Here is a 27,948-nt window from a genome sequence, read left to right on the forward strand (position 1 = left end):
GTTGTGTGAGCAATATGATCCTCTCTATGACCCTTAAAGTGTCAATTTCACTGAATTTGATAAAAAAAATGTTGCCGACGGCAGCTTTAACAGTTTCACCCTTGATATCCAGTATCATAGGCTATATACATTTCAAAGAGTTTGTTCTAGTCAGTTTGATGTTTCATTCACACCATGAGGCTTCATGAAGTCAGAACAATTACTACGAACTTTAAACAACACACAGTTTTTACAAAATAAACTGAAATTACTAAACTGATTACTGTCTGGAATAAAGAGAATTGGTGTATAATCCTTGTTGTTATTTTTGAGTAATTATGGGTAACACTCTAGAATAAGGTTCATTCGTTAATGAATAACTACACTATAGAAGGGTTCAGCCTTTGAATTGGGACATCCTTCGTCGCGCCGCTGTGACGCAATCGCACTTCAAATGCGCTAACACACACACACACACACGGGCTGCGTTCCAAACCGCATACTCAATGAGTAGGTACTTAATTTCAATAAGTACTTACTTAACGAGCGCTAAAAGAGTAGGTACTTTATAGCCAGATCTCGTTGAGTATGAATGCGAACCGGACATCTGCCATGTTGACGTTATCATGTGACCTACGACGCGTTATCACACGCGCAACAACTTAGATTTGAACGACACGTTTAATTCATCTATCTGTAAATATCTTGATACTGATTAAACTTGCTCATTTTGTGGTCTTTTTGTAGAAACTGCTGCCCATTTATTTTGTGAATACATTTAGGGTTGATTTAAGTTCTTATATTTAACCCTACTAATGTGACCCACTGTTTTATCCTTAACGATATTATTTATTTTTATTACGAAATCCCAAAATTGTCATCTCTTGAATATGTTGTTATTTTTTTTATCCAAACATTTTCATCCACAAGCAAAAGTGGCTAACTGCTTTATTTTTTCCTCTTTTTCTTGTTGAATTTAACTGTCGTTTCATCCCTCAGGCCTATAAATAACAAAAAAAAAGTTTTTTTAAATTGTATTATAATGAATTATTTAAGAAAATATATATTAAGATATTCAACCTTCTTATTTCCTGTGTAAAAAATCTCATATTATGTATGCAAACCCATTATATATATATATTTATACTACAGGGCCGTTGAATGCTTGAATCTGATTGGTTGACGAACGTTCTAAGGTGTGCATTATTTTCAGGGAAACGCACGGCTAAAGTAGTTCCAGGCAGGTCTTGACCGCATTACAGTTCCATATCACTTCGCGTAGTTAACGGTAATAACGGAAAATAGGATACAATTCATAACAAGAAAAAGCATTTAGCCGCATGCGCTTGATCTGCAATTTTCAATGTCTAGCTTCACAATCAATAGAAACATGCAGTTTAATTGTAATAAATAAAGTATATAGTCCTGTCTATATTATAATCAATAGAAAATTAAACTGAATATAGGCTAAATAAATGGATAGTTCTGCAGTACGGATTTTTATTGCAGATAATAATAAATAAATAATTATTTATAGGCCCACTTGTTAAAAGGGCTTTGTGTTTCATTTATTTGGCTATAGTCTACTGTCATCTGTCAATGAAAAAAAAAAAAAAAAAAAAAGAATGAACGAATTAATTAAAACGAATTAAATTAATAAATAAATAGGCTAATAATACTGACGCACATGCTTTTCTGTCTCATTATTGCAACATCTCTCTCTAATAACTGCATTAATAACTGCATAAAGCCGGGGACACACTTTAAGGCCGGTTATGAATGTAATTTGATACTGATAATGCCCAAACGCGCGTTCAGCGCGTTCAGTCTGTGTTCAAAGTCGGTGTTTAAAATCTGTCTATGAAAACAGTCAGAGAATGTGTCAGCTAGCCGTGTGTCCCAGCATTAGTCTGCTATCAGTGGCTCAAACATCCGTTACTAACTCTAAAATGACGTTTTGGAATTAGCAACGGAGGCATTGGTTTAGATGCGTAAGAAATTAGTCCTACATACAAGAGCGTTTTAATGACAAAAACTTTACAAACGTCTTGAAATACATAATCTGAACAATGTTTCGAGGTGTGGTAACTGTAGTATAAGCGGAATAATTGACTTCAGGCCGTTGAATTATTAGAAAAATAATGCACACCCGAGGTGAACGGCCACTCCGCTTCGCGTCGTGACCGCATTACCACCTCGGGTGTGCATTATTTTTCTAATAATTCAACGGCCTGTCGTCAATTATTCCTTACATATATATATATAAAGGGAACACTTAAACAACACAATGCAACTCCAAGTCAATCACACTTATGTGAAATCAAACTGTCCACTTAGGAAGCAACACTGATTGACAATCAATTTCAAATGCTGTTGTGCAAATGGAATAGACAACAGGTGGAAATTATAGGCAATTAGCAAGACACCCCCAATAAAGGAGTGGTTCTGCAGGTGGTGACCACAGACCACTTCTCAGTTCCTATGCTTCCTGGCTGATGTTTTGGTCACTTTTGAATGCTGGTGGTGCTTTCACTCTAGTGGTAGCATGAGACGGAGTCTACAACCCACACAAGTGGCTCAGGTAGTGCAGCTAGTGATGGCCAAATGAAGCGTTTCAAAGCATTATTGCTTTCTGATACAATTGTGTCGAAAATGGTTCATTACTCGAAGCTTCATTCAGATAGAAATTGCAGCACCATCTCCTGGTGAAGTAATGTAATGTAATGCAACAAAGCTGACAACCATAAAATGCAAGTAACGCCCCGTTTATTACGTGTTCACCGAGGCGATCAAAGCTGAAACAGTGTTAGTGCTACTCATTTATGTAGGTGAATTTTACAGATACTGATGAATTTCATGTGTTCACCTTGATAATAAAACATTAAGCATGATGTGTGTGTGTGTAATTATTTCTTTAGACAAGGACAGAAGATCAGACCAGCTTAAAAAAAAGTTGGAAACCATCACAGAAATTCTAATGGGTTTATATTAAAATAGGAACCATTGGCTTTTACCATTTAAACCACTACATAATTCTTTTTTGTAACTGTGTGTTTGGGACATATTCCATTAGGATTTAATGCCCCCACCAATACAACCCAACACATATCATAGACCCACAGAGACCACTATAATTCCCATTACAACCAATAAAATTCCCATGAAAACCATTAAATCCAATAGAATTTCTGTAATGGTTTCTATGTTTTTTTTTTACCTTCACTTTTATAAAAAATACAGCCGCCAGGTTTCAAACCTGTCAACACTGGATTGGGCTGTCAAAGCAGTCAGGTGGTTCACTACAGGAGTGAACCAGTGTGTTTGCTTCAGAAGTCCTTTTCACGTGACTAGTGACGTAATGATACAAGCTCCGAAGCAGTGGTTCATTGCAAGGACCGTTCGAGTTCGAAGCAAGCTTCGGAGCGTCAGTGTCAGACGTAACATCACTAAGTGCAGCTCATCCAGGATGGCACATCAATGCGAGCTGTGGCAAGAAGGTTTGCTGTGTCTGTCAGCCAGGCACGTGCACACATAGACATCAAAGGGGGCTTGAGCACCTGCCCTTTTTATTCCTGGAGAGAAAGTGCCCTTTTTTCTGGGGTGCTTTTTTTCTATTTTTGAAAAATAATATATATTCCTGTTTGCGCACAGCTTCCCTGTCAAACAAATATATTTATTGAATTAATTAACAATAATTTAGCCGTAAATAAAATGACCCACATGATGACCTTTCACCTGACTAACTCATTCCTCACGCTGCACGCACAATTTTTTTTTTTTTTTTTTATTTCGCGCGGCTATGCGCACTACCAGAGGATGTATTCAAATCTGCGGCTGCTGGTAAGTGGCGTTTCATTCTCAGCGAAGTGATTTTGATGTTCGTTTACTTATTATTATTTTACAAGGACGACGTGAAGAGAGCATGCAGAGATGTTGTTTATATTGCTGTGTGTAACGTTAGGCTATAGAAGAAACTATTTTCCTGAATGCCATCAAGATTGAAACCGAGACTGATTTAATAGCAGGTCAATAAACAAAGTTAAAATTAAGTCACTTACATTTTAGACGCAATGACTATTTTTGTTCTGTTTCAGCAGCGAAAATAGTTCCAAACAAAGATCACAGCAGAACCATAATCGCGCATCTCACAGCAACACTTGTTGCATTACTGAATGATTCAGCATTTTGAACGAATCAGTTGAGTCAAAGATTCAATTACCCATTCATAAACTGCCTCCTTCTAGCCTGGGTTTCCCCATACTGCCTTGAGCAGCGCGATTTTATTCACGCTGCAAGGTAGTCTGGATACCATGGACTAATTTTTCCCCTGAAATAGGGAACCAATCACAGAACGGGGAGGGAGCAGGAAGACGATGACGAAGTATATGCGACACACCGAAGCAGTTTGTTTATCTATGGATCCAACATGACAGACGTAAAAATATATGCATATTTTTAGGAACACATCTACAAAAATATGCCTGTATTTCAAGTTGATAAAATAATTTAAAATCCACATCAGTTTATTTGTGCCGACGCGCCACGCCCTCCCAGGATCTATAACGTTACCTAGGCTACTTCCACTTTTAAAAATGCATCACAACCGCGCGCGCGCGTTCTGCTTGCAGTCGTCGAGATAGATGCTGAGGAGTTGAAGAAAAGAATAGCTAGTGGAGATTGTAAAGTTGTCGACAATACGTCATCAAAAATCAAGTCCAGTGTGTGGGAGAAATTTGGAGTTATCTGAAGAAAATATTGTGAAAGGCTTTGCTGCAAACATTTTCGTGTTGGATAGCCGCAAATGTGGAACTCATCCCTGAGGAAGCACGCAGATAACTGGTAACAAAGCAGCTCTATCGAACGGTATTTTTCATATTTAACACTGTTAAGTATGTGTGGTGTGCAGGGTGTGTTTGAACCCAAAATTGTCAGATGTAGGCTAGACGAAATTGTGTGGCATATAGTGTTGTAGCCGCGTCTGTTCGATTTGTGTGGTAACGTTAGCCATGTTCTTCATGTATCGGCCTTTTGACAGCTTCGGCTGAAGTTGTCCTTAATGGTCGTGTAATAACTTCTGTATGACCTGGCAATAAAAATGTTTGTAAGTGTGTCTATAATGTGATAGTCTAAACTGATTTTATTTCGGGTGCGAGTCGGGTGTCGGTTCTATTTTAAGCGGGTCGGTGCAGATTTTAATTAGTGCTGCTGTTGGAAAACGGGTCGGGTGCGGATTTACAAAATCGGACCCGTGCAGGTCAGGACTCTCTGGTGTACACATAAATCTGACCCATCGTCGTCTTCTTCGTTGAATATCTGTCGCTCTACATACGTCATCTGGTATAATTTGAAATGATTGGCTATGAGCTGCGTACAGGTGCATTTGATAGACATTCGTAGCGCCCAATAAACGGCTCTGGGCATTCGTAAACCACGCCTCAAATACGAGAAAATGTACATGTGGTTTCCAGACCACGTCTCAAAGAGAAAGTGGTCTGACGTTAGCCAGGCTAGCCTCCTTCTGAATAAATCAGCCGTTTGAATGAATCGTTTGAATGAATGACTCAATGACTCGCTCATTAAGACGGTCGCCAGCCGCCTCCTACTGGCGGTTTAGTTTCATAAAGTATCATGCTTTTCAACATTCCTTATTTGTATATTCAAAAATATTTAAAATAATCCAAATTAATACAGTTATGATTTTTCAATGTTAATTATTTTATTTGATTGGTAACAGCCTAGTGTCTTATTATTTTAATTGAATATATTGATCAAATTTGAGAATTTGAAATGAAAGATGGAGCAAACATTTAAAGGGTTACTTCAGGATTTAGCATTAAGCTTTGTATTAGTAGAAAACCTGTAGTATTTTCGAATTACCGTGCTTTCCACCCTCATATCCCCCTGAGACAAGAGATTTATGTATTTTTTGTCTGGAAAAAATCCTCCGATGACGCAAAAATCGTCATTTTGCGTCATCGGAGGATTTTCTGGCCAGAGGCTAAAGACTACAGCCAGTAGATGGCGTTGTTCCGCATGTTTTCAGCCCGCCCATACAGGGAGGGATCTCACTCACAGAATGTACACACAGTGTCAGCCGTCTTTCTTTGGAAGCTAAGCTAGCAGGCTCTTGTTCTGTGGAGAAAGCTGAATAGTAGGAGAAAGCTGAGTAAGTAGGGAAAACCATCCTCCTTTTCCCGGACTTGTCCGGCGGGCGAGATCGTTCAAAATGTCCGGGATTCAGCATTTGCGTTCTGCGGTCGCCATTCATTGTTTAACGTTACATGCACACCTTTTGTTTCAATCTAACTGAATTCATTCCGATTGGTGAATCTGAATGCAGTGTTTACATGAACGCTAAACAAGTGATCGGTTGATGTGCGTTTTACCCTTGCTAAGAAAATTCCCGCTCCTCCGTGAGAGATGCGAGACCCGGCGCGTCTCAGTAACACCGGCCTCGCGTCGTTCTCCCGCGGCCGTCAGCCTCGTTCTGCTCGCCACAGTAAACATAATGAATGGCAACTGTAGAACGCAAAAGCCGAATCCCGGACATTTTGGGCGATCTCTAGAGATCCCTGGCAAACTCATCACGTAGGCTAAGCCTTGTTGTTTTCAACTAGTGCGCACTCCTACCGGTAGGCATGGCCTCCTAAGGCAGCGAAGCAAGTGCATTCTGGGAGTTGTTGTCTTTCATCCACATGAGCCAAAAATACATTTTCTGGCTTTTCTCAGTCTAGAAAGCTCCAAATTCAAAAATTTCTTCACATTTCTTCTACTTAAATGACCTATTTTAAATACACATTCATCTTCCCAGAGGTGAAGTATCCCTTTAATAAAATTAGGGGGAAAATGCCCTTTTTAAAAGGTACAAAAAATTAGTGTTTTCAAAGTGATGTAATGAAACATTGACAATTTAAGTTTGAAGGGAGTAAAGCCTCTGTTTAGGCTATTAAGGAAATGTAATTTTGCCAAAAGAAGAACTTTTATTTTAAATAAATGTTAATTTTAAATCAGCCTACTTCAGTGAGATATGTTACCATATTATCATGCTTAACACTGAAAATTTGAATAATTGTAATGTGATGATCAGATGCAGATATCTAAATCAGAGAATATAGGCGGTTTGTGGGTGGATTATTTATTTTTAACAGTGGATTCGGGTGACTCAAAGTGCACCAGATTAATGAATTTATCTTTAAAATGTACAAAATTTTCTTCCGAGGGGGCATGCCCCCGGACCCCCCTAGAGATACCAAGCTCTACCAACAAAAATAATGTGGGAAACACATTAGGCTATATGATGATCTACAAAAAAAAAAAAAAATTGAATTATCTTATTATTAAAATACATTAAGATTTTTACCATCATTTTGAGGCTGGAAAAACCCTGTTACTGTATTTTGATCACAGCCCTATTTAAAGCCTTGTTCCATGTGCCCCCTTTTATACTTTGAGCACCTGCCCCTCCAGAGGTCTCTGCACGGCCCTGCTGTCAGCGTAGTGTCCAGAGCATGGAGGCGCTACCAGGAGACAGGCCAGTGCATCAGGAGACGTGGAGGAGGCCGTAGGAGGGCAACAACCCAGCAGCAGGACCGCTACCTCCGCCTTTGTGCAAGGAGGAGCAGGAGGAGCACTGCCAGAGCCCTGCAAAATGACCTCCAGCAGGCCACAAATGTGCATGTGTCTGCTCAAACGGTCAGAAACAGACTCCATGAGGGTGGTATGAGGGCCCGACGTCCACAGGTGGGGGTTGTGCTTACAGCCCAACACCGTGCAGGACGTTTGGCATTTGCCAGAGAACACCAAGATTGGCAAATTCGCCACTGGCCCCCTGTGCTCTTCACAGATGAAAGCAGGTTCACACTGATCACATGTGACAGACGTGACAGAGTCTGGAGACGCCATGGAGAACGTTCTGCTGCCTGCAACATCTGTGAAGAGCACAGGGCCCCAGTGGCGATTTTGCCAATCTTGGTGTTCTCTGGCAAATGCCAAACGTCCTGCACGGTGTTGGGCTGTAAGCACAACCCCCACCTGTGGACGTCGGGTCCTCATACCACCCTCATGGAGTCTGTTTCTGACCGTTTGAGCAGACACATGCACATTTGTGGCCTACTGGAGGTCATTTTGCAGGGCTCTGGCAGTGCTCCTCCTGCTCCTCCTTGCACAAAGGCGGAGGTAGCGGTCCTGCTGCTGGGTTGTTGCCCTCCTACGGCCTCCTCCACGTCTCCTGATGTACTGGCCTGTCTCCTGGTAGCGCCTCCATGCTCTGGACACTACGCTGACAGACACAGCAAACCTTCTTGCCACAGCTCGCATTGATGTGCCATTCTGGATGAGCTGCACTACCTGAGCCACTTGTGTGGGTTGTAGACTCCGTCTCATGCTACCACTAGAGTGAAAGCACCGCCAGCATTCAAAAGTGACCAAAACATCAGCCAGGAAGCATAGGAACTGAGAAGTGGTCTGTGGTCACCACCTGCAGAACCACTCCTTTATTGGGGGTGTCTTGCTAATTGCCTATAATTTCCACCTGTTGTCTATTCCATTTGCACAACAGCATGTGAAATTGATTGTCAATCAGTGTTGCTTCCTAAGTGGACAGTTTGATTTCACAGAAGTGTGATTGACTTGGAGTTACATTGTGTTGTTTAAGTGTTCCCTTTATTTTTTTGAGCAGTGTATATATATATATATATATATATATATATATATATATATATATATATATATATTATGGGTTTGCATACATAATATGAGATTTTTTACAGATCTCATAACATCAGTAACTCGACAGCCCTACCTAGAACAGGTTTCCTCAGCGTTTGTAATGTCTGCACAAAGGGCAGCTTTTCGAAGATTCGCCTTTGGAGGAAAACTGTTGATTTTATACTCGAAAAATTTAAGTATCATTAATATTAAAAATTAATATTACCTCAGAATGAATTGCATTGCTATCCCACCCCCAAAACATACAATAACAACAACGATAAATGCTGACCAATACTTAATTATATTACTTTTTACTGAAAATGATATAATTCAATAAAACAAACAAAATGTAATGTCATATGACATAGCTATGCATGATTGAATACACTCTAGATGTGTATATAATGAACATATTTACATTTTCTTTCAAACAATTAAATAAAACATTAATTAAATAATTATATTTTATTTACTGACAACAATGAGAAATATTAATAAATTAGTAAAAGAATGAATGAAAGTCACCATCACACAATAACAAATGCATATACAAGTCAACACATGAAACAAAGCTTTATTCAAACTACAATCGTATGTAGGCTACAGGCGCTGAACCACATCCTTCTGCCATCTCAACACAGCGGTTCCCATTCTGCGGCTTTATTCTGATGAATCAGCTGACCGCCAGAGGTGAGCCGTGCCTTCGTGCCAGAGGTTGTTGCGTGATGTGTTGTGCTTCACAATCTGAGGCAATAAAGGCAGGTGGAGTGATGGAGTGTCTCATAAGGGCTGGTGGAGTGATGGAGGGTCTCGTAAGGGCTGGTGGAGTGATGGAGGGTCTCATAAGGGCAAGGGCTGGTGGAGTGATGGAGGGTCTCGTAAGGGCTGGTGGAGTGATGGAGGGTCTCGTAAGGGCTGGTGGAGTGATGGAGGGACTCGTAAGGGCTGGTGGAGTGATGGAGGGACTCGTAAGGGCAGGTGGAGTGATGGAGGGTCTCATAAGGGCTGGTGGAGTGATGGAGGGTCTCGTAAGGGCTGGTGGAGTGATGGAGGGACTCGTAAGGGCAGGTGGAGTGATGGAGGGTCTCGTAAGGGCTGGTGGAGTGATGGAGGGTCTCGTAAGGGCTGGTGGAGTGATGGAGGGACTCATCGATGGCACCATTTCCAGGATTCAGCTCTGGGCTCCTCATCCTCAGTGCTCACACCAGCCTGCTGACATTTTAGATCCTACAAAATGCACAAAAGCAGTAATTTTAACCGCACAATGTCATTTGATTTCAGTATTATTTAGAAGACAAAAACGCTTTTTTTCCACAAATGTCCCTGTAACATCATCTTTCCTTGTAGGTCCTGCTCCACCACAAAAGCTCTGCAGCAAATGCACAGAAATCAAGAATCAGAAAGGTGCTGTAATAGCTCTGTTTGAAATTACAATAATTAAAATAAACTACAACTTAAGATTTAAATAGTTGTTATTCATTTCTGTAGTATACTCACTCAAAGCCTTCATGAGCCACTCTCCACAGGATAAACACACATATGTTCATCTGTCCCTGTAACATCCAGACAAGATTCACATTACCTCTGTGATTTATGAACTCAACACTACATTTACATGTTGAGGTTGTTTTTAACTTTTTATCCAACATAAATGTTTCTCAATTTATCAACTACTAATGGACAAATAAAATAGATAACTTATGTTTAACGTTAGTTACTTTATAGATTTGTTCTACATAATAGGACACATTCATCACTCAGATGTCTATTTCATGTTGTGATATTTCAAGATTTTCCTGTCAGATGTAAATGTACATTTAAAATAAGCGTCTTTAGGATGTATATGGTTTATGTAAATCCACTTTAGAGAAGTAACTTGTGTCTTTACTGGAGCTCCCCTGTTAGCTAACGTTATACATAATAAAACGTGTTTTTACAGCAAAATCACAACTATACTATACTGTGTAACGTCTTTACACCTTCAACAATTCAACAGTTTACTCTACAGTAGTTCAACACATGCAATTTTAACAAAAGGAACTTTGTTTACTCACATTTGAAAGCACCCGCGTCGCTGATCTCTGCGATGTTTGATAATGACGTATCCTCTCGCGTGGCCTCCTGGGATAGAAGAGTATCCATCGGTTGAGCATGAAATCTGGCCGAAAGCAGTAAGCCATCCGGGAACTTCTCGCCTACTCTTTTATGAATACTGATGTTTCGAACGTACTGCTTCCTTCACGTACTGTTTTCGCCTACTATATAGTAGGAAAGTAGGCATATTTGAATGCACTTAAGTCCGAATCTCGCGATAATTAGTACGTCACCCAGGTAATTCTCGCCTACTCTTTTGGATTCGTACATACTTTTTCGCTCGCCTACTCTTTTTCCCATGGGAAGTATGCGGTTTGGTTTGTTATACCCTATATATACACACATTTGACTATATGAGTGGTTTTCTGTTTTATTTCAATAAATATAATACCAATATAACGGTTTGAATAGTAACTCATTATGGGAGATGTTCATTTGGACCAACATGTGACAATTTTTCAAGTAGGGATCATCAACATTTGCTTATTAGACATCATAAAGACTATAAAAATACAAAAGTTAGAAAACATATATCAATAGGGTCCATAGGGGAGGAGTTCCAGTGATCCAATGTCACAGATTTTTTACATTTTTTTTGCGTTTATTTGAGTTTTAATGCACCATACATCATCTAATCATGACAATCCTCATATCTATCAATTCCTCATGCAAAGACCAAGAGAAAATGGGGTGGATTGTGTCTGTAGGATGTATTGTTCAGATTCTATGTAGATTTAAAGTTTTCATTTTTCACAGCCGAAAATCAAGCACGGACACAAAAGATGATACAAAAAATCACATATGGGACAATAATTTGCGTGGGGAACATCAAAATTCCTTTACTAGACACCTTAAGGATTACAAAAAACTAGGTTAAAAAAATATACCTTTCGGGTGCAGGTGGACCTCCCCTTCCTACCAGACTATAATATTGTACACATTAGTCTTTTATATAAGCCTCAGGGGCGGATCTAGAAAAATATTTATGGGGTGGCGAGAGGGGGGCAGGCATTTTTGAGGGGTGGCAACATATGGCAGACGTATATATACTGAATTTAATCACAGTTAAATTGGCCATAACTTTTAATTCTTTGCTGCCAATAGGGATGGGTATCGTTCGGTATTACTACTCTTACCAATACTCCTTATCGATCCGGTACTTTAACGGTATTCTTATCAGTTATTTTTGTTATATTAAAAAAAGGGAAAAAAATAATTTAGAAGACACTTAATATTACTTTATATTTTGAAATGTAAAATAAATATCTATAGCAAAAGAAAAACCAATGCTTTAACAAAACAAATAAAACATGTATGTTATGCAGAAGGGTGGAGGCTTTTGTGTTTTATATTCAGAAGACAGAACACCAAAAATAAAGTACAAACACATGGTCAAACAAAAAAAGTATACAATTAAACAAATATACAAATTATATACCCAGTGCTTTAATTTCAGTAATGTCTACTGACATTACTGTTCAGGAGTAATAGCCTATGGGCTAAAAAGACATCTAATAAAGTCAGATTTAAAATAACACTGCATAGTTTATCACAGATAGATTAAAGCTTATATCATTCAAGACTGCGACTGATTTTCTGTTTGCCTTTTGTTGTTTGATTCACAAACAATCATTGGAGCAATCGTCAGCAGGTTTATTAGACTGCTGCCTCTTTAAGACCAAATGCAGATCGAATCATTATTACGCATCATTTTTTCTCCCAACTATTAACACCCATACTTAATCCTATTGTATTTGTTATTTCCCCAGTTGTAACCTAGTTTCATTGCTGTGATATCTGAGAGAAATTGGATTTAATAGGACTGCTTAGCTAATCAAATGATCGATCTCCTAACTGGCACATGTATTGTGTGTTGTAACGTAACGTACGTCGGCGTAACGGCAACCATCACTAAACGTTATGGATAAAAACAATATTTTATATTTTTTATTAAGCTGTTCTTGTATTTACTAAAATCAAAATTAGGCTAATCAAAGGGAAGAGTGCTCTTACAAATCACGAGGGAGCGATTTGACCGCTGATTTTGGCTAACGTAATAGATTCGCTGTTTTTGCTGATGCTGAATCGTCTCATACGTAATGAATAATGTTTTATTCATAACAAATGTAACTTTAAGTTAAACGTGTGTTTAAACTACACATGGGGAAACTCACTTCACCTTCAGAGGCTCTGGGGCAGCTCAGTCTCTCCAGTTGTGTTGCAGGGCCACCGCATCGAAGCAGACTCGCTGTGTGTGAGCCAGACTGAGCGAACGCCGCTCTGCGCGTTTGAATGAGGGACGTAACTAAGTATTTGAGGGGCAGGGGGGAGGGGCTAATAATACATTTAAAATTAAAAATTAAATTGATCACTTTTGGTAAATGTATTGTTTAGTTCACTGTTTTGAGAAGCTTGTGGACACAGTGGTGGGTTGTTTTTACAAGTACATTTTTTGGATAATCAAAGTTAGGGGGGCAACTGGGGGGGCAAGGCGCTAGAGTGGGGGGGCACCTGCCCCCCTGTAGATCCACCCATGATAGGCCTATGTGTCACTGGAACATTTAAAATTCAAAACAAAATAGACAAAATATTCAGACAATTTTTTGCCAATATTTTTGTATGATGGTTCAATCAAAAATGCATTTCAGTAGAATCCCTGAATATTTTGTCTTGTATTTCTGAATGCAGGGTCAATGCTAAAATACATGCAAGGAGCAACTCAAGGCCAGGATGAAGAACCATCAACCAGCAGTTGTAGCCAACAACACCAGCAGCCACCAACCAACTCAGACTCTGCAACAGCACCTAGCCCAGGTACAGATACAAGTCGGCATACAACTGCATCCGCTTCTCAGGGCAGAGTGAGTCCTGTCACTGAGGGGCCATCTGAGGGGCCAAGTGATACTGCAGAGCCATATGTGCCCCCTCCAACTGATCCTGCTCTATGGTCAGCTCACATTTTAGATGCTGGTCGTGTGGAAATTGTGCGGAGAGGGCCTTTTAAAGTCAGCTCTGATTTTAATTTCCCTAAGGGACCAGATGGAAGAGCATTTCATACTAGCCTCCAGTTCAAAGTTCTCCCTAATGGAGAAAAGGTGCACAGGAGCTGGGTAGTGTACTCTCCACAGAACAATGCTGTGTTCTGCTTTGCATGCAAGCTTTTTAGCACAAAAGATATAAAGCTGACTGCAGAGGGCCACAGTGATTGGTCTAACATCAACACCAGTTTGAGGGGTCATGAGTGTAGCCAAGATCACACACAGTGCATGCTCAAGTGGAGAGAACTGGACACACGGCTAAAGAAGGGCATGGCAATAGATCAGCAGGAGTTGAAACTACTGGAGGCAGAAAGGAAAAGGTGGCGAGAGATTCTCAAACGCTTGCTCTCAATCACTCTCTCACTGGCCTCAAGAAATTTGTCTTTTAGAGGCTCTTCTGACCGTCTTTATGACCCAGACAATGGCAACTTCTTGAAGGAAGTAGAGCTTATGGCAACATATGACCCTGTAATGGAAAATCATTTGGCCAGAATAAAAGATGACAGTTCCCACACACATTACCTCAGCCATGAGATACAAAACAAACTAATTCAGATCATCTCTTCAGAGACACTACGCACCATTGTGAGACAAATCCATTTGGCCAAATATTTCTCTATCATTCTTGACTGTACTCCAGATGTGAGTCACAAGGAACAGATGTCAGTCATAGTGCGCATTGTCTGTTTCCTATGGAAGGCATATTCTGCCAAATTTAAATAAATAAATTAAATGATTAAAATGAAAATTAAAACCAGATTAACGATTTCATTACAGAAAACTGTACGCAAAATATGTGACAAAATTGAGAATGAAATTAAATGATTTCATTTTCACGGTGACAGTGCATCCTCCCTGAAAAATAAAATGCAATTGGTGATTTCACATTTCATTTTCACTACAGTCTCGAGGAAAGACTGCCAATATTAAAATGAAAAGCCAAACGTGAAAAAGAAACTACAAATACAGTTTTTACAAAGCTCTTTATTAATGCTCACGCAATAATAGTGACACAATTCAAATTCAAATGTCAATTTTCGTTTTCATTTTAATTCCTCTTTTATTTCACAGTTTTCATTTTCGTTTTCATTTTCAAAGCCAACCTGCATGCAAATTATATGTTAATGAGTGGGTGTGGCTTGTAACGGCGCTAGAGGCACGCCTTCTGTAAAGCGAAGTCGCCAACCTCCCTGTTGCATGAGTTGAATGTGTGAAACAAAATTAAATGTGATTATATTGTAATCGAAAATCATTTAATTTCATTCTCAATTTTGTCACATATTTTGCATACAGTTTTCTGTAATGAAATCGTTAATCTGGTTTTAATTTTCATTTTAATCATTTAATTAATTTATTTAAATTTGGCAGAATATGCCTTCCATAGTTTCCAACTGCAACCAGACATTAAAGAATACTTTCTAGGATATATTTTGATGTGGAGCAAACTACTGGCCTTAACCTGTCCAATGTTGTCCTTGAGAAATTGAAGGTGCTTGGCATTCCTTTTGAAAATTGTCGAGGACAGGCCTATGACAATGGAGCCAACATGAGAGGGAAGAAGCAAGGTGTTCAGGCTAGACTGCTACAGTTGAACCCAAGAGCATTGTTTGTCCCTTGTGGAGCTCACACTATGAATCTTGTCATTGCTGATTCTGCCAAGTCCTCACAAGATGCCACTGGCTACTTTGGGTATTTGCAGAAGCTGTTCAATTTCTTCTCCGGTGCCACCCAGCGATGGTCCATTTTAACAAAACATGTTAAACTCACTCTGAAATCTTGGAGTGACGTTAGATGGGAGAGTAGGCTTCAGAGTGTAACAGCTGTCCGAAATCAAACAAAGGAAGTGAGAGATGCTCTCCTGGAGGCAAGGGAGGCTGTTAATGATCCAGTGGCAAAAGTGGAGGCTCAAGCTCTTGCTGAAGAAGTAGCCTCATTTCGTTTTGTGATTTGCTCTGTTGTGTGGTGTGAACTACTTACCATTACAAACCAGGTGAACAAGCTACTGCAATCCAGTTCCATGCAGCTTGATATTGCTGTCAGGCTCATTGACAGTACCAAAATCAACCTCTCCAAATACAGACCATCTGGGTTTGATGAGGCTGTGTCAACTGCCAAGGAACTCTGTGAGGCCCTGAATATAGAAACAGAGCTTAAGGAGAAAAGGCTCAGGAGCACAAAAAGGCACTTTGCATACGAAGCTGCTGATGAGCCCCTCAATGATGCCCTTAAAAAGCTTGAAGTCACATTTTTCAATTGTGTTGTGGACTGCTTTAATGTCACTACAGGAGAGGTTTGAGACCATGAATCAAGTCAAAGAAAAATATGGAGTGCTGCTTGACTTCAGCAAAGTGAATGGAATGTCCAAGGAGGACTTGAAGAGACACTGCAATGAAGTACACAAGACAATGACGGATAAGGGACTGGCTGACATTGATGGACCTGAGATGATGCAGGAAATCATCAACCTTCCTCAGCTTTCACCACAGACATCTGCCTTGGAAATGCTGACATTTCTGCATAACAATCGGCTTCGAGAGGTATATCCCAATCTGTGGATTGCTCTTCGTATTGCACTGACTCTCCCTGTCACAGTTGCCTCTGCTGAGAGAAGCTTTTCAAAGCTCAAACTCATCAAAACATACCGGCGTTCATCAGTGGGCAGGAACGTTTAAGTGGTCTGGCTGTCATCAGCATAAATGGGGACGTGGCTAAGATACTGTCATATGATGACCTGATAGCTGATTTTGCAGCTAGGAAATGTAGGCGTGTGCCTCTGTAGGGCCTCTAACAACTGATGGTAGTGATTGAGTCACTGCCAAGCATTTGTGCTTTGTGTACCCAATTGGCTAGCGCCGGCCCTGGTTGAGTTCATTCAGACCTGAGCGATTTTGTGTTCGTTTGTGTGATTGTCTCGATGTTCAGTGAGAACTGTTACTGAATGTCAAGTCAAGAGTTAAAGTTTGAGATCTGTGAGGGGAATGGGACTCGATAGCAAGTGTTGCTGCTGCCGTTTTATTTCTACTCTTAACATTTTTGGATTAAATTAGGTATTTCTTTACTTTGCATTGTTAAAATAACTGGAGAAAAAGACTGGTGAAGATACCACTAAATACTTTACATTGAGCCTATAGGGAGCCACGTGAGACAATTTAAACCTATGTATGTAAAAATAAAAATTAAAATAGTAAAAGTGATCTAAAAGCAAACAAAAAACCCACCTAATTACTTCTTGTGGCCTGCGTATTCACAACGAGTACAAATAGCGATGCAGATTAACACTCGGCGATTTCCTAGGCAGATATTGACTTGGGACTATATTAGGGGGAAGCACAGGCGAAGCACTGCTGCTTAGGCGAAGCACTGCTACTTGGGCGCAGAGATATCACACAACACACAACACATGAAATGTGAATATGTGGTATAATATGTGAATGTGAATACAGGTATAATATGGGTCGATCTATACATGTCATGTTTAAAATAATCACTTACTCTGTGGACAGTTGTCCATTTGGTCCATTCGGCGTGGGGCTTTTTTTTCCCAGTTCACTTTATCACACCGGGAAAAGAAATAGAGTAAAAGTAACTGGATGGATCAACGCCGTGAAATCCTCGGTAGCTGTGACACAACTGCCGGCACGCTCATCTTGATCTGACGCGCTGAGCCTGGTCATCGATGGCAGAAACTTGTGCCACTCTCTACAGCACAGACACTATTTCAGTCAGGATAGATTGGCATATTCCCCCACATTCACACCACCAGTTCGTGTTGGCTCTCATCCTCACGTCCTCAGGCTGTTGAGCGATCGCATTCTCCTCCTCCTGTCGTTCTATTTCCAAAGCACGCAGCTCATCTTCTGAAAACTCAGGTATGGTTCTGGCTCTTGACTGTCTGAGAAGTCACCCTCTTCGTCTCTCACAAAATTAGCCATGTTCATTGCCATTCATGTACTGTAGGAAAAATAGCCAGCTACTATTCACGCCGGTATGATGACGGAAGTCGTGGGATTTCATGTGTTGCGTGATATCTCTGCGCCCAAGTAGCAGTGCTTAGCCTGTGCTTCCCCCTAATATAGTCCCAAGTCAATATCTGCCTAGGAAATCACCTAGAGTTAATCTGCATCGCTATTTGTACTCGTTGTGAATACGCAGGCCACAAGAAGTAATTAGGTGGTTTTTAAAAAAAAAAAAGTATCACTTTTACTCAGGCCATGCTAGCTGGCAACAAAGGATTCCATTCATTAAGCTAAGCTAAGCTAGCACCGACCCTGTCAAACTAAAACAACGCATGCACTGAGACAAAAATGCATTTGCCCACCTATCTAAATGTAGGAAAGAAGGTGAATAAGCCCAATTTCAAAAAACGGTGGAGTGTTCCTTTAATAAAGGTTTTATGATCATTGTCAGTTTCTGCACAAACAAAACTGTAACATGTTAATGATCTAATTACATTATTACACTGTAAAAAAATGTTACTGCTATTTACTTAAAAAAATTATGGTAACAATATTACACATAATATTTTTGAGTAGTTAAAGCTTGATTTCATTCATGGAATCTACCTGAATAAATCATGTAAAACACCCTAAATTATTTAGTCTATGACAAAATGAATTACAATTTTTTAGTGAAATGTGCTTTTTTTATTTGAAGTATTTTTTATTCACAAAATTGTGTGAAGTGAATAGATATGACCAATATTTAACTTTGAGATATTTTGTTTTATAAAAAGACTGTGTGCTGCTAGGACAGCACAGAATCAAACTTGTTACTGCACTATCATTAGCAGAGTTATGGCTACATGTATGTAACAACATGCTTCAGAATATTAATAAAATGCAGTTATTCACAACTGTAAGAAATTGTAGTCTGCCTCGACCCAGATTCCACTCCTAAATATATTTTAGAATAAGCTCATCCCCAAAATGGCTTAATTATCATAGAGATTAAGGCAGTCAAGGTCTATTGTTTCTTGACCATTTGGGTTGATCACATCCTGGGCAAATGGTAGTCAATTGTAGAATGGGAATGGGTGTGGGACACAGAGAACCTTCTCAGACAATGGGGTGTCTCAACTTCATTAACATACAGATCACAGCTGTTACAACAAGGGCAACTTAATATACATTAAGAGTTGTAAACTGTAACAGGATAAAAGGTTTAAGATTTGGATGTTCTGGGTTCATTCTGATGTCGGTGAACCCAAGGTGCTTTGTGTACCTTGCCACTGCTATGCTGTAATAAACTTCATTTCTGAGATCTTCGACGTCCACATCATTTTTTCTTACACAACCTAACCATAAGCCCTACTCTTCTGCACAATGGTAACGATCAAAACTTTAACATAATAGAAACTCTTTCGAATGTCAAACATACCTGAACATTAAACATTAACAGATGTTTCCCTTTACTCAAAAACACATGAAATAACACTTAATTTCAAGATTTACTCTCCATTTCCAGCCATGTGCAAAGCATGCTGGAAACAAACAATGGTGTCTCTAAATAAAACCGCATAAATGAGCTAATTCTCTTAAAATAGATAGGTAGCCCCTTTTCCTTAATTTTATGAGGTTTATCAGTTTCTCAATTCAAGCCTTAAAATTGTGTATGTTTCCTTAAAAAAAATAGGAAAATGCATCTCTTGGTTTTATTAGTGAAATGTTCAACTTCTCAATATTTTCAATAAAACACTGAACCACAATTTTCTTAATAAAATATACATAATATTTTTAATGATCACCTACATTTTTTTAATGAAAATTACTAGACTCATGATTCATTTTTTACAGTGTACAATGAATGTAGTTATTAAAATGTCGAACTATATTTAGATTCAAATGGACATTATCATATATCCTGACTCAAATAATGTGTTTCTAACAGCAAACACTCAGAATAAAGTGAGATGATCTGCTGATGATCCTGAATGGCTTGTTGAATGAGTGTTGATAGTCTGAGGCTCATCAATATTAACAGATCTGCTGAAAACACTCTTTATTTCATGACAATAGTTCCTGTTTTCACCTCATTTATTATGCTGATGTCTTCAGATCTCCAGTAAATTGACACTTAAAGCTCATTTCATTGGTGTCAACAGACTGAGGGGATTTGTTGGAGATCAAAATCTTACCATTGTTTAAACATGGACGATTTTACACTATTTATATTCTGTTGTCTATGAGCCTAAAAACAAACTCAGTAACTGATATATTTTTTTAATTTGGCAAATCAGCTCCTCCCAATGTAATTCATCATAACTTAAGCTCCTCCCACTGTAATTCATCATCAGTGAAGCTCCTCCCACTGTAATTCTCCAATAAATGCTGGAATATTCCCATCAGCTACAAGTGAAGACGAGCATCAGAGCATCAGGAAGAGCTGAAATCTGCAAAGACTGAGTTTATTAAAGAGGACAGTGAGAACATGAGTGATCCAGAACCCTGCAGAATGAAACACACTGAAGATCCTGAAGAACAAAGAGGTTGGTGTTTATTCTTCATTCATTCATGATGCTGAAGAACATTCATGTTAGAAACATTCAAGCACTTCATCACATTTAGATAAACAGTTAAACTATGAAATGGTACAAGCGGTTTCATTTATGGTTTTCAAAAATGGTCATTAAAGCGAAGTTTTCAACATCAGGTCAAACTAAAGATTATTATACCTCTTTTATTTTACATTTAAATCTGGTTCACAATTTCTGCATCCATGTTACCAAGATTTTTGACATTTCACTTTCTCTCTCTCTCATATATATATGTATGTATGTATGTATGTGTGTGTGTGTGTGTGTGTGTGTGTGTGTGTGTATGAAGAGTTCAGATGCAAAAGCCTCTAAGTGCCATCTGACATTTTCTTCTAGAATGATAATTTTTATCAAGCTTGTATATTTAAGTTCAGTAATTTCACTTAAATGACAATTAATGGGTAATTTGCATTGCCATTTAAGTGAAACCACTTAACATATCATTCTAGAAGAACATTTAATATATAACACAATGCTATGAGAATGCTTCTAAAAATGAAATTATTGTGGATTTATCAAATATAAGGGTTAGTACTACACGGTATCAGTCAAAGCTGTGGAGACACTGGTACTGGTGTATTTTGTAACTCTATGATTACAAAATCGTATGGGTTGTGATGGACTGTATGGGTTGTATATGTTGTTCCATGTCTTTTTTTTTTTGTCTGTAATAAAGTTTGATATATATATGTGTGTGTGTGTGTGTGTGTGTGTACAACTGTATACACACTACTGGTCAAAAGTTTTGAGATAGGTAAGATTTTTTATATTTTCAAAAGAAGTCTCTTCTGCTCACCAAGGCTGCATTTATTTGATGATAAAACAATAAAATAAAATAAAATAAACAGTAATTTTGTGAAATATTATGACAATTTAAAATGACTGTTTTCTATTTTAATATATTTTAAGCTGTAATTTATTCCTGTGATCAAAGCTGAATTTTCAGCATCATTACTCCAGTCTTCAGTGTCACATAATCCTTCAGAAATCATTCTAAAGATGATTTGATGCTCAAGAAATATTCATTATTATTATCAATGTTGAAAACAGTTGTGCACATTTTTTTTTTTTTCTAAATTCTTTGATGAATAGAAAGTTCAAAAGAACAGCATTTATTTAAAATAGCATATTTTCTAACATTATAAATGTCTTTACTGTAACTTTTGATCAGTTTAACTCATCCTTGATGAGTAAAAGTATTGATTTATTTTATTTCTTCCCAGCTGTTTAAAACAGCTGTTTTAAATTGTAATAATATTTCACAATATTTTTCTCTTTTAATTATTTTGATATGCTGAAAATTAAAACATTTTCTTTCATTTCAGACCTGATAAAAGTGAAGGAGGAGAGTGAAGAACTGAGTGAAGTGGAGGAGGAACTTCATGTCAAACCTGGAGAAAAACCTTTGAGTCGCTCAAAGACTAAAAAGACATTTTTAAAGAAAAGAAGAGCCAAGAAATCTTTGACCTGCACTCAGTGTGGAAAGAGTTTCTTAGACACACGTAATCTTGAACGTCACATGAGAGTTCACACTGGAGAGAAGCCATTCTCATGTGATCAGTGCGGGAAAAGTTTCTCAAGGAAAGATAGTCTAGAGAGTCACATGAGGATCCACACTGGAGAGAAGCCGTTCTCATGTGATCAATGTGGGAAGAGTTTCGCACAATTAAGACAACTTAATGTTCATATGATGATCCACACTGGAGAGAAGCCTCACACATGTGATCAATGTGGGAAGAGTTTCGCACAATCAGGACACCTTAAGGTTCACATGAGGATCCACACCGGAGAGAAGCCATTCACATGTGATCAGTGCGGCAAAACATTTACTGTGGCATCAACCCTGAAGGCACACCTGAGGGTTCATATGAAGAAGTCACATTCATGTTCTGTGTGTGGAAAGAGTTTTTCACGGCTGTCATATTTACAAGTACATCAAAGAATTCATACTGGTGTAGGAGTTCATATGTGTTTTGAGTGTGAGAAGACTTTTACTACAGCACAACATTTAAAACAGCACCAGAGAATTCACACTGGAGAAAAACCTTACAAGTGTTCACACTGTGACAAGAGATTCAATCAGTCATCATATCTAAAAATACATGAGAGGATCCACACTGGAGAAAAACCTTACAAGTGTTCAAATTGTGACCAGAGGTTCATTCGCTCAGCAAATCTGAAAACCCATGAGAGGATCCACACTGGAGAGAAGCCACACCCGTGTGATCAGTGTGGACAGAGTTTTTCTTTTAAAAGTAACCTGAAGCGACACATGAAGATCCACACAGTGGAGAAACCATATCACCACAGTCTGAGATCACGGTAAGTAGTTCATCTTTATGTGCTGAGAAACACAGTCTGTTCTGTGTAAGTTAGTTTCTTATCAGCAAGGATGAGCGTCATGACATTTTGTTGGTTGATCTAACAAAGGGCTGTGTAATATTAAAGGGGTGGTAAAACTAGATTTCACTTTTCTAACTTAAGTTAGTGTGTAATGTTGCTGTTTTAGCATAAACAACATCTGCAAAGTTACAACGTTCAAAGTTTAAAGCAAAGGGAGATATTTGCTTTTAAAGAAATCAATTTCTAAGAACTACAGAAACGGCTGATAGGGACTACACGACATTCCTGTGGGCTTGCTGACATCACTAAGCCCAACATTTACATAAACCCTTCCTCTGGGAACACAATACATAAAGGGGGCGAGGCCATTTTATGTTGCTTTGGAAAAGAGTTGTTGTGGTAGTAGCGAATCACAACACACTGGGCCAGCTAACCAATCTGAGCCCATTGCGTATTTTTGAGGGCGGGGCTTCATAGAACCAGGAAATCATCCGATCGTTTTTACAAGGAGGGACAGAGCAGTGTAGAATAATGGTTAAATATGTGAAAAATAATGCGAATTTTTAAAAACGAAGCATGAACACATGTTATGAAAAAAAGTCAATAGCTATAGACCTCCGAACTTTGTGTGGCCTTCAGATTAGCTCAAGAACAGTGCGAATCACGCTTCTCTGTCTGGATATCCAATGGTACTTGCCTGACTGCATTGTGCCAAGTGTAAAGTTTGGTGGAGGGGGGATTATGGTGTGGGGTTGTTTTTCAGGGTTTGGGCTTGGCCCATTAGTTCCAGTGAAAGGAACTCTTAATGCTTCATCATATAAAGATATTACATATTAAGTCCATTCGTGAAATTTCCTCACTACTAAATAGTCCACGGTCAACTGTTAGTGGTATTATAACAAAGTGGAAGCAATTGGGAACAATAGCAACTCAGCCATGAAGTGGTAGGCCACGAAAGAAGTCAATAGCTACAGACCTCCAAACTTTGTGTGGCCTTCAGATTAGCTCAAGAACAGTGCGTAGTAGGGGTGTAACGGTTCACAAAATTCACGGTTCGGTTCAATACGATATACTTGTGTCACGGTTCGGTACGTTTTCGATACAGCAAAAAGAAAGAAATGCCAGAGAAATTTCCTAGATTTTTTTTTTAAAGGATTTAAAAAAAAAAATTTTCATTAAAACTAACATCATAAAGTATGATATTTTTTACTTTGAGCAATGATGGAGCTATAATTGACTCTTCTTAGGAGCATATAAAACAAAACGGCTCCTTGGAAAAAATGAAATGTAATATTTTGTACTTATAAACAAATGCTTATTTTAGTTCAGATGAACATTTGTGGGCAGCAACGTTATTCATAATGTCGAAATAAAACCGACGTAACGTTACTTGAAAGCATTATAGCCTATTCCTGACAAACTTCCAAAGTTACAGTTAGTGTTAATACAGTAAATCCATGTTGAATGTTGCTGATCTGTGGACACCGGTTCAGTCATGGCACAATGTTTCTTCCTGGTTTCCATTCAGCGTTGTTTGATCCGTTAATAACGGAGAAATGCGAATGCTTTTTACTAGATCTTGCAGCGATGTTAATACTTCTGTGGCGAATTCAAATGCTTTCTTTACTGGATCTCTTAGCGCTGTGTAGTATAAGATCAGCTCGCGCTGCTTTGTTCCAAACTGATAAACGGTCTGTCACGAGTAGCTCAGTTTCGTTCTGCTTACATTACGTTTGTTATTTGATGTTGTGGTCGCGCCAGCGTCTCTTACATTAAGAGCGCGCTTGCGAGGCGCCTAAATTTTAAATAACCGTTCGGTTCAATACGAATACGCGTACCGTTACACCCCTAGTGCGTAGAGCTTCATGGATTGGGTTTCCATGGCCGAGCTCTGCATCCAAGCCTTACATCACCAAGCGCAATAAAAAGCGTGGGATGCCACTGGACTCTAGAGCAGTGGAGATGTGTTCTCTGGAGTGACGAATCACGCTTCTCTGACTGGATATCCGATGGACAAGTCTGGGTTTAGCGTTTGCCAGTAGAACGGGACTTGCCTGACTGCATTGTGCCAAGTGTAAAGTTTGGTGGAGGGGGGATTATGGTGTGGGGTTGTTTTTCAGGGGTTGGGCTTGGCCCCTTAGTTCCAGTGAAAGGAACTCCTAATGCTTCAGCATATCAAGATATTACAGACAATTTCATGCTCCCAGCTTTGTGGGAACAGTTTGGGGATGTTCCTGTTCCAACATGACTGCGCACCAGTGCACAAAGCAAGGTCTATAAAGACATACATGAGTGAGTTTGGTGTGGAGGAACTTGACTGGCCTGCATAGAGTCTTGACCTCAACCTGATAAAACACCTTTGGGATGAATCACAGCGAAGACTGCGAGCCAGACTAATGCGCTTCCAGAAGAATGGTCCAAAATTCCAATAAACACACTTCTAAATCTTGTGGAAAGCCTTCCCAGAAGAGTTGAAGCTATTATAGCGGCAAAAGACGGGACAACTCCATATTAAACTCTATGGATTAAGAATGGGATATCCTTAAAATTCATGTGCATGTAAAGGCAGATGTCTCAAAACTTTTGCCAATATAGTATAAATGCTTCACATTCTTTTTGGAAAGAAAGCCTCACTACAACTTCTGAAAGTGACCAGCAGTGTTTTAGCATTATATAAAAAGTAATGTCACAAATCTGACAACGTAATATTAACATGAAAGTAAAACATAAACTCCTCTTTGATCAACTTGGCAATATATAGTTATATCAACCTAAAACTTAATATCAAGATTTTGTGAACAAAAACTCCTGAAACTAGGGGTTGACAATTAGTTATTTAAAAATAAAATAAAAAATTGCATTCAAGTTTAAAACTGCACCAGGCAATTCACACTGGAGAAAAACCTTACAAGTGTTCTCACTGCAACAAGAGATTCAGTCTGTCAGCAAATCTGGATTATGTGCTCTAATCCTATTTATTTATTTATTTATATATTTTTTAACATGTGATTAGCCTGAGTACCAGAAAGCATCTGGAAGGAGAGGACGGAGAGAGCGCCAGTGATCCAGAGCCTGCAGAATGAAACATCATGATACTGAGGAACAAAGGGGTTGGTGTTTATTCTTTATTCTTCATTCACTCATCATGCTGAAGAACATGCTGATGCTCACTAGATTTTTTTTTTCTAGAACTTTTTTGATTTTTGACTTTTATATAAAATTGAGACGGATCTTCTCTGTATAATACGGATCCAAATAATTAGTAATTCCCATAGAAGTATGCAGTAACACTTGAGTCATTACTAGTTAGTTACCATGATTCTTACAGTAGTTACTAATGAAAAGCCAATCCTAAAGTGTAGTTATAAGATTCTTCTGATCATTCACAAGATATTCACACACACACACACACACATATATATGTATATATGAGCTAGCTAATTATTGCTATATGAAGCATAGGCTAAATACTGAAAGCTTTCTCAAATCATAAGTCTGCTATGCTATTAAATATTGATAATGTAAATAACCTTGTGTATTCGTTTACAATAGCAGTTAAAATGTTAATGTAGTGCTAGTCATTTGTCCTAGTTATTGATTAGTTTTGCATGAATTATGAAACTTGTTCAGTAGTTCTCTGGGAAGCATTAAAAAAAATAGTGATTAGTTAATAGTGAATTACCATTTTCATCTGTGTGCTATTACTTACTAATTCGTTAATCAGAGTTTCTTGTTAGTTAATAGTAGCTACTAGATTGTTAACATTGTGTTGTTCATTTGTTCCTGTGTAGTTATTCATTAACGAATGAACCTTTATTCTAAAGTGTTACCTGATTGTGTTGATGTTTATAGGTGTTTTGTCTTCTGAACAGTATTTGGCGCGTCTTTGATCATCTACCGTTGGAGGCCGATGACGTCACTGGTCACGCCGTCTTTTCCGTCATTCAGTTTCACCGTCGAGTCTTCTGAGGCGTTTCAATGAGGAGGAACTTGAACTTTGAGATTTTTTTTTTTCAGAATGAAAACAGCTTGAAACAGCTTAGCTGTGTTCAATAGGGCAGTGTTCAAATGGGCCGTTTTATTGGTTGGTGCCTAGCCAATGAAATGGGACTTCTATTGTACTTGATGATGTCATGAAACCCACGTCCTCTAAAATTTTCTGAATTCTGTAGCCAGCCGAATCCAGATCAGATGGAGGACCTGCGCCTAGACACGACCACAACACATTATTTAGCCAGCCGGATCCGGGCCGTATCCAGATCAGATGGTGGACCTGCGCCTGAACACGACCACAACGCATCCCTGAAGTGTCAGCAGAGATTGTTAACTAGACTCTGTTCGTTACGTCTCCCCTAATAAGTGAGCGGAGCACAGGTGTGGCGTGTTGCGGGTGATTGCTCCAGGACCGCGTGTGGTTGTTTCCAGTATCCTGTGTGTTAAAAGCTCTCCAGACCTGGTTGAAGGAGGCCGCCGCTTCTCCTTCTCTCCTGCACCGTTTTGCTGATTTTGTTTCCTTTTGCATGACACTTCATATACCCTGATTGCATACGTTTTCGTTTCTTAAGTTTAACAATTACACTGACTTATTTACTTTACGTTGCTCATTCTTTATCTTTAATAAATATATTTTTGAAATCAAATAATCTGCGTGGTCTCCCCTCTCTGTTTCATAGCCAGGCACAGGCTGTATGTAACAATTAGCAAGTCAGCTTCTTCTCATATTAAATCAAGTCCAATGAAAGGTATCACCATCACTGATAGAGAAATAAAGAAAAAACATTTAGCCGATGACACTAAACTCTTCATTCAAAACCAGATTTCTGTGGCTACTGAATTAATCTGGAAATGTTCAAGGGCATCTGGTATATACATTTTGTTAAATGTGAGCTTATGGCCATCAAGGAATGTTCTGAAGCTTCTTCCCACATAGCAAATTGTATATTTTGTTGCATTTGTTATCCTTGAACTGATTATGAAATTGGCATGATACATTTACCTGACATAATAAATTGTTACATTTGATTTTACTCTGTCTTGCTCTGAAATTGTTTTCCCAAGTAGATTAAACGGATTTGATTCCTATTTTGTCCCAGTGCAGGGCCAGTTGTGGGTTATTAATTGGCTGAGACTTTGGCCAGTAATGGTCATTGTGTGGCCCTTGTCTTTGATCCAGATCTGGGCCACTACAGGGCCGTCATTCTTTTCGTTATGTGGGCCGAGGGAAAAGGGGTTCTGTGGAACAGAGCTGGGCCA

At 38.9% G+C, this 27,948-nt stretch overlaps 2 protein-coding genes across 2 annotated transcripts in view; one reads left to right on the top strand and one right to left on the bottom strand.

Moving 5' to 3' along the window:
• The window catches only part of LOC307163129 (uncharacterized protein), an 81,472-nt gene that overhangs the window by 11,061 nt on the left and 42,463 nt on the right, over positions 1-27,948 (bottom strand). The gene's annotated exons all lie outside the window — the stretch shown is intronic.
• LOC307163418 (uncharacterized protein) lies at positions 20,175-27,332 on the top strand. Its single transcript, XM_079879444.1, has 4 exons — positions 20,175-20,304; positions 21,678-22,674; positions 25,709-25,809; positions 26,548-27,332. Exons 1-3 carry the CDS (start codon positions 20,247-20,249, stop codon positions 25,776-25,778), a joined length of 1,125 nt encoding a protein of 374 aa, XP_079735570.1. The 5' UTR covers positions 20,175-20,246; the 3' UTR covers positions 25,779-25,809; positions 26,548-27,332.

This window comes from Squalius cephalus (assembly GCF_949319135.1).
Source record: "Squalius cephalus genome assembly, chromosome: 1".
Taxonomy (NCBI): domain Eukaryota; kingdom Metazoa; phylum Chordata; class Actinopteri; order Cypriniformes; family Leuciscidae; genus Squalius; species Squalius cephalus.

Bases quoted from the DNA above. Each gene is read 5' to 3' on its own strand.
- LOC307163418 (XM_079879444.1), top strand. From the start codon at position 20,247: ATGAGTGATCCAGAACCCTGCAGAATGAAACACACTGAAGATCCTGAA. The intron at 20,305-21,677 runs GTTGGTGTTTAT...CTTTCATTTCAG, and splicing joins AGATCCTGAAGAACAAAGAG to ACCTGATAAAAGTGAAGGAG. The intron at 22,675-25,708 runs GTAAGTAGTTCA...ACATGTGATTAG, and splicing joins CACCACAGTCTGAGATCACG to CCTGAGTACCAGAAAGCATC.